Source organism: Anopheles darlingi, chromosome 2 (genome assembly GCF_943734745.1).
Source record: "Anopheles darlingi chromosome 2, idAnoDarlMG_H_01, whole genome shotgun sequence".
In the NCBI taxonomy this organism is placed as follows: Eukaryota; Metazoa; Arthropoda; class Insecta; order Diptera; family Culicidae; genus Anopheles; species Anopheles darlingi.
This window is the reverse complement of record NC_064874.1, coordinates 37,901,466-37,906,902: the sequence shown is the minus strand read 5'-3', so window position 1 is coordinate 37,906,902 and position 5,437 is coordinate 37,901,466. Positions and strand designations below refer to the sequence as shown.

General features: G+C 49.4%; 4 protein-coding genes across 5 annotated transcripts; 2 read left to right on the top strand and 2 right to left on the bottom strand.

Moving 5' to 3' along the window:
• Positions 1-229: 229 nt before the first annotated feature.
• LOC125948577 (aladin-like) lies at positions 230-1,974 on the top strand. The gene is made up of 3 exons (XM_049674786.1): positions 230-395; positions 464-1,427; positions 1,486-1,974. The coding sequence occupies exons 1-3, from the start codon at positions 339-341 to the stop codon at positions 1,833-1,835; spliced, it is 1,371 nt and encodes a 456-aa protein (XP_049530743.1). The 5' UTR covers positions 230-338; the 3' UTR covers positions 1,836-1,974.
• Positions 1,975-2,018: 44 nt separating this feature from the next.
• On the bottom strand, positions 2,019-2,719 carry LOC125948647 (NADH dehydrogenase [ubiquinone] 1 beta subcomplex subunit 2, mitochondrial-like). Its single transcript, XM_049674912.1, has 3 exons — positions 2,526-2,719; positions 2,285-2,408; positions 2,019-2,217 (listed from the first exon to the last, which is right to left on the bottom strand). Exons 1-3 carry the CDS (start codon positions 2,633-2,635, stop codon positions 2,137-2,139), a joined length of 315 nt encoding a protein of 104 aa, XP_049530869.1. The 5' UTR covers positions 2,636-2,719; the 3' UTR covers positions 2,019-2,136.
• Positions 2,720-2,960: 241 nt separating this feature from the next.
• Positions 2,961-3,725, top strand: LOC125948651 (uncharacterized). Its single transcript, XM_049674917.1, has 2 exons — positions 2,961-3,369; positions 3,457-3,725. Exon 2 carries the CDS (start codon positions 3,459-3,461, stop codon positions 3,639-3,641), a length of 183 nt encoding a protein of 60 aa, XP_049530874.1. The 5' UTR covers positions 2,961-3,369; positions 3,457-3,458; the 3' UTR covers positions 3,642-3,725.
• A 541-nt stretch (positions 3,726-4,266) lies between these two features.
• On the bottom strand, positions 4,267-4,981 carry LOC125948642 (uncharacterized). Of its 2 annotated transcripts, none has more exons than XM_049674906.1 (2): positions 4,844-4,981; positions 4,267-4,754 (listed from the first exon to the last, which is right to left on the bottom strand). In XM_049674906.1, the coding sequence occupies exons 1-2, from the start codon at positions 4,962-4,964 to the stop codon at positions 4,534-4,536; spliced, it is 342 nt and encodes a 113-aa protein (XP_049530863.1). In that variant the 5' UTR covers positions 4,965-4,981; the 3' UTR covers positions 4,267-4,533. The 2 variants fall into 2 exon arrangements, with proteins under 2 accessions (XP_049530863.1, XP_049530864.1); XM_049674907.1 differs by having other exon boundaries at positions 4,840-4,980.
• Between the last annotated feature and the right edge of the window lie 456 nt (positions 4,982-5,437).

The following is a 5,437-nucleotide window of genomic DNA, read 5'->3' as shown; positions in this document are numbered from 1 at the left end:
TAAAGCTACCTGTCTTTTTAAAGTACCTTGGTTTACACCAACGACGATTTTGACAGTTGTGCTCTTAGGCCCGTGCCACACGGAGCTTAAACTCTAGCGTGAAAACGAAAAAATAATGCAAAACGTTTATTTTTAACCCTTTGACGCGTCAATGTCGGAGATTTGACAGTGTGTAAGGGTTAAATTAAACGTTTTGGCACTATTTTTTTCGTTTACGCTAGAGTTTACGCTCCGTGTGGCAGGGCCTTTGTGTTTCCGTTGAGCGCCAAAACTGTTTTGTGCCCGGAACCCGGAACGATCTTTTTAGAAGAATTTTACGTTTTATATCAACAATCAAGATGTGTGCGGTGCGAAATCTTCAAAACTTTCCTTCTAATGTCCCCATAAGCCCGTTGGTAAGTGTACAAAGAGACCGGAAGCCACTCCAAAGTCGATTTTAAAACCACAATCTCTTCCACGCTAGCGGCTGCACTATCCGGAATTGAATCTATCCCGAGAACTACCTCATCACCATCCCGCAGGACAGCATGCCCGGGACGATTGTACTCGCGACGTGATGGTTCCGGTGGCGGAACCCCTGTCCAAGCGCATCATGAGTATTCTGATCGAGCTCGGTCCGGCCGAGGCACTACGTGAGGCCACGGGTTCCAACTCGAAGCTGGTCTCTTCAACGGCACGTTATCTGTTAACGTTCGGCGATCGAATTGGGAAGCTTTTCCTATCCTACCCGTGCCAGACATCGCTCGAGCTGGTGGCCAAACACTCACAGACTCGCAACTGGCCGAAAAGTGCAATCCGTGGTCTCTGTTGGCATCCAACGACTTTCAAATTGGCCGTTGCCACGGTCGACGATAGCGTGCGTCTCTTCACCACCAACACACAGGTGACGCTGCTTCTGAAGAATGGGCTGCAGAAGGGAGTCACCTGTATGGCCTGGCGTCCCTTCACCAGCGGCGAGCTTGCAATCGGCTGTCTGAACGGTGTGCTTCTATGGTCTGCCGATCCGAACAGTTTGATCGCAAGGCCACTTACACCACCGACGCAGCTGGTCCATGGCAAGCACCGGCCCGTGACGTCGGTAAGCTGGACAAAGGATGGCCAGCAACTCATAACGGCCAGTGTAGCCGATAGCACTGTAGTTGTCTGGAGGGTCGACCAGCAGCGTATCTCGGTAACGCACCGCGTAGGAATGCCGTGTGCCTTTGCCAGTTGGTCACCGAACTCGAGCCATCTGCTAGTGAGCACCATCGGAAAGACGTTCTATTTGTGCAACGTGCAGAGCAGATTGGAGCGAAGACCGTGGATGTCCTGGGATACACCACACGGATCGATCCAATCATTCGCCTGGTCTCGTGACGATCGACACATCCTTTTCGTCACTACCGGAGATAAACTGCTGTTTTACTCGCCAATAGCAACTCAAGAAGGTAAGCTTCTGCTCCGCCTTTTGGCCAGTGCCATCGCTTATCGTTACTCTGTTTCTAGGTTTGGACGCCACCAACAACCGCGCCTTTCAGCTGGTCGACCTGACGGAAACCACAACCGATGATGGTTCCGAAATTGGTGGACTTCCGCAGGCCATTGTTTGGTGTCCGCTTGATCGGTTCCTGGCCATATCGTTCAAAAACTCTCCCACGATTGCCGTTTTCTTCACAGCCTTCCGGGGACAGCAGTTCAGCGTCGAACCGTACTGTTTCCTTTCGGGAGGCAGCATGGAATATCCGGCCTGTATAGCGTTCCAGGAAAACTTCCGAGCCGAATCGATGGCTTCGGCACAATCCGTCCTTACTATCGGCTGGTCATCCGGCAGGATCGAATACTGTCCGCTTAAGTGAGGAAGCGATCTTGATCCTTGGAGACAGGCAAGAAGTGTATGTGAGGGACAATCGATTTTACTCTAAATCACTCAGATTCAGACCAGTTAGGGCAAATAAATGGAATGTGCATGTTGTGGCCACTAAAGCAGTGTTCCTTTTCTTCGACACCAATTTCCACTAGCAAAGCGGCCAGAGATCCAATCACTTTCCTACAGTCGCAACTGTTTATTTACAACAGAATTTCGTTGAAACATCTCTAATCGCAGATTGAAGAGCACATATTGAAGCACGAGGTCGCGAACGGCTGGCAGTTGTGGGTTTACTCCAATTCTTCCAACTCCGACGGGATACCCAGTTCCGCGTTGCTCCACTGAGAGGGATCTGGATAATCGAATTCTCCCTAAAAAGACAATCGTAACCCAGTAATTGGAAAGGCAACGGATGGCGAGACTCCGCTGGATGCTTACCGTAATGTGTTCGTACTCGTGGAAGAGATGCCACAGGACCCACCACCACATCAGACCGCCAGCTACTTGTGCCCCGACACGGGTGATGAGATCCGGCTTGGGACCATTAACTCGATAGGACCAGCTGCCGTCGGGAAGGGTCAGAAATCCGTCCGGGTCGCAGGACCGGTGCCGAAAAACAAAACAAAATAATTACATAATTGAGGATTTGGAAAAACTCTCGAGACTCTCTCGCACTCACTCGTGTCCGTGGCGTACGATCTGGTTGCGTAGCGCTCCCGCTGATCCGGCTTGCCTTCCCAGGGCACGGTTCAGCAATCGACCGACCAAAACCGCACGAGAAGCCAGCATCTTTTATTAAACGATGGTTTTCTCCGGCAAAACTTTTCTGGCCTCCTCCACTTTTTTTGAACCGATAATTCTCCTGCCTGTCAAAACAAATCGGAGCAGCACAATCTTGAATGGAGAGTCGGTTGGCTTATTTTCTTGCATTATCGGCAGCGGACTGTCAAAGATATATTTATTCAAAGTTGCCGTTACTTTTTACAAATTTAACAATTCACGCAAAACATAATAAAAATGCATTTATCGTCATGCTTATTAAATAAACACACTCATTTATGCACGCCAAATCGAATGGTGAGGAATGTCGAGCTTGTTAGAGCTTACATGAAGGGCACTTACGCCGCGTGATGTTGGGCAATTTATGTGGGGTATTCTTTAGAGAAATAGATGTTTTGAAATAGTCTATCGCACAAAAACAAAAGGAACCCTTTCTCTCTAATCAAACGATGATGTCGTAATTCGTGGTGTTCCTTTGACCTACGCGACTCCGCATCCTATCAGCATCGGGTGACCGTGGTGGGCTGATGGTGCGTCCGCTTATCTACACTCCCCAAAAACAAGCGATGGAACCACGAATAATTTGGACCTCCAAAAAGAGGCCGGTGCTAGCAGCAAGAAGATTGCAGAAGCCAAACATGGAACCCTATATAAAGCCACGCTCGTGTCCAAAAACAGCATAATTCAAGCTTGTCGGGCACCGTCTGTTGTCTCAAGTTAAAATACCAATCCGCTGTAATCAAGTGAGTTTGGTGCGAATTCTTCGACGGGACTGTGTGTTGAAAAGAAAGTTTCTCTACAGTGTTTCCGATCTTTGGCTTCTTTTCCAGAGATGAACTTCCTGTGGCTCATCACCTTTCTGCTGGCCCTCGTTGGCATGATTGCAGGCGATGCCGCTTGCCCGAAGGGATTTACATCGCAGCACAACAAGTGCGTCAGCAAACGCCCAGTACACGGTGACTGCCCGAAGGGTTCGTCCTACAGTGCCAAGCTGAACCTGTGTGTTCATAACTAGAAATAAAGGAGCCGTTTTGTAGAGTAATCGTTTCTCCATTCTCGCTTCACTATACCAATTAACCCTCTGTTTGTTAACCATCTGAAGAATAAGCTCACAATGTTGATCTTCCATCGCCAGCTAGTACAAAGTATCCTATAGTAGCTGCAAATACGATTACGCGGTCCATCGCCCGTTCGTGCCGGAAACCTGGTCTGTTTATCTTCCGTGCTTCTAACCGAAAAACCGAGCGATTAACAATGTATTTACTTTGCACACCAGGGAGGGGGGAACTTGCGAAATAATGAACTATGCTGGTTGCCCGAAACCATCATCAGCTCGCGCTTAGATTCCAGCTAGATGCACCACGCGATACCCACAGCACAGTGCCCGCAGGAGATACCGTCGTGAATTTCCTGCTGCAACTAGCGCGCTAATGCTTTATTAAACTTTCTCGTCACGGCGTCATGATCCATACACGGATCCATCGCGGTGCCGGAATCTACCGTCTCGCTGATGCACCGAGAAGACAGCTGATGAGCTCGGCTTCCTCCATGCCAGCCATCAAGGAGCAACAGCGCACGGCTTGTACTGTGCACCGTGATTGTTCGGATCGCGGCATGGCGTTTTCGTTGTTAGCAAACTATTCATCTAACCCACAGCGTGGTATGTCTCCAAAACCTGGCCACCGGGTATCGTGTGAAATTCTACAGCTTTTTGGACAGAATTTATTAAATCACATTATCGACACAACACACACACATACTGATATACCGAAGCCTCGTTTGAGCGCCTGAGGGCTGATGTAACATTCGCCTGGATCGTTGGTTTGAGGATGTCCAACCTTTTCGAGGATGCTTAGTAATTCCTAGGGGAACAGGGCCCTTCCCGTGACGATGCGGTTGCAGCTAAGCTATTCATAGACACATAGATTCCAGTTTAGGTCGTACTTGGAGTCCTTGGGACATGCACCGTGCACCGGCCGTTGGGTGACACATTTGCCTTCCTTCGCTGTATACCCTTGCTGGCACACAACGCTGTCCCCATACGCACCGAGCAGCAGCGACAGCAGGAACAGGCAATACCACAGCAGTTTCATTTTCGGTCTTCCCTCCCGTGGTGTGTTCTCAAACCCTAAAATCGACAAACGCAAATAGTCTCAGTTTCCAGCGCTCAAGCAAAACAGCCAAAAAGGCGACTTCAACTACCTACTACTCACTCACTAGCGTTAGCGGGCTGTGATGTCTCGGTATTTGAGCCGCTTGTGAGCACTTCCGTCCGTTGGGGCGGTTTGCTGTGGCCAGAGAGTGCATCGGTTTTTATACGGTTAGCGAATGTAAACATTGGGCTCTGGACTGGGTTTGTTTAGGCGATGTGATCACTCCTCAGCGGACTTGCAGCGTGCAGCTTCTCTCCGTGTCTCGATGCGGGTGTTATCACGGGTGGACCAAGAGTGCATCGGAAGGATCAATCAAAACATGCGGCCCTCCCTCCAAGCGAACGATCCAGCCATTATCAGCACCCGGATGATGGAATCAAACAACTAGAGCCCGTACACCCGCGGCATACCCAGGCATTTTGCGTGCCAGGCCGATGTCGGGGAGTATCATCCGATCGTTGTTGTTCTTGCTGGTGGCACGAGGCACATATTTGTGGAACGCTTTTTTGTTGTTGTTGTTGTTGTTAAACAAAACCATCCCTGAAGTGTGCCGTTAGGGTGTGTGGTGGGAGTGCAAATGTAAAACGTTTCAGGAATAGGAAACTATAGGCGTGTAAATGTACTATATACACACACACAATGATTAATTGGATGGATC

What these genes read in the sequence shown, in the direction of transcription:
- LOC125948577 (XM_049674786.1), top strand. Translation starts at nt 339, where the DNA reads ATGTGTGCGGTGCGAAATCTTCAAAACTTTCCTTCTAATGTCCCCATA. An exon ending in ATGTCCCCATAAGCCCGTTG is followed by an intron (nt 396 to 463) that starts GTAAGTGTACAA and finishes CTTCCACGCTAG; the next exon opens with CGGCTGCACTATCCGGAATT. An exon ending in GCCAATAGCAACTCAAGAAG is followed by an intron (nt 1,428 to 1,485) that starts GTAAGCTTCTGC and finishes CTCTGTTTCTAG; the next exon opens with GTTTGGACGCCACCAACAAC.
- LOC125948647 (XM_049674912.1), bottom strand. Translation starts at nt 2,635, where the DNA reads ATGCTGGCTTCTCGTGCGGTTTTGGTCGGTCGATTGCTGAACCGTGCC. An exon ending in ATCGTACGCCACGGACACGA is followed by an intron (nt 2,409 to 2,525) that starts GTGAGTGCGAGA and finishes TCCCGACGGCAG; the next exon opens with CTGGTCCTATCGAGTTAATG. An exon ending in ACGAGTACGAACACATTACG is followed by an intron (nt 2,218 to 2,284) that starts GTAAGCATCCAG and finishes TTGTCTTTTTAG; the next exon opens with GGAGAATTCGATTATCCAGA.
- LOC125948642 (XM_049674906.1), bottom strand. Translation starts at nt 4,964, where the DNA reads ATGTTTACATTCGCTAACCGTATAAAAACCGATGCACTCTCTGGCCAC. An exon ending in ATCACAGCCCGCTAACGCTA is followed by an intron (nt 4,755 to 4,843) that starts GTGAGTGAGTAG and finishes TGTCGATTTTAG; the next exon opens with GGTTTGAGAACACACCACGG.
- LOC125948651 (XM_049674917.1), top strand. Translation starts at nt 3,459, where the DNA reads ATGAACTTCCTGTGGCTCATCACCTTTCTGCTGGCCCTCGTTGGCATG.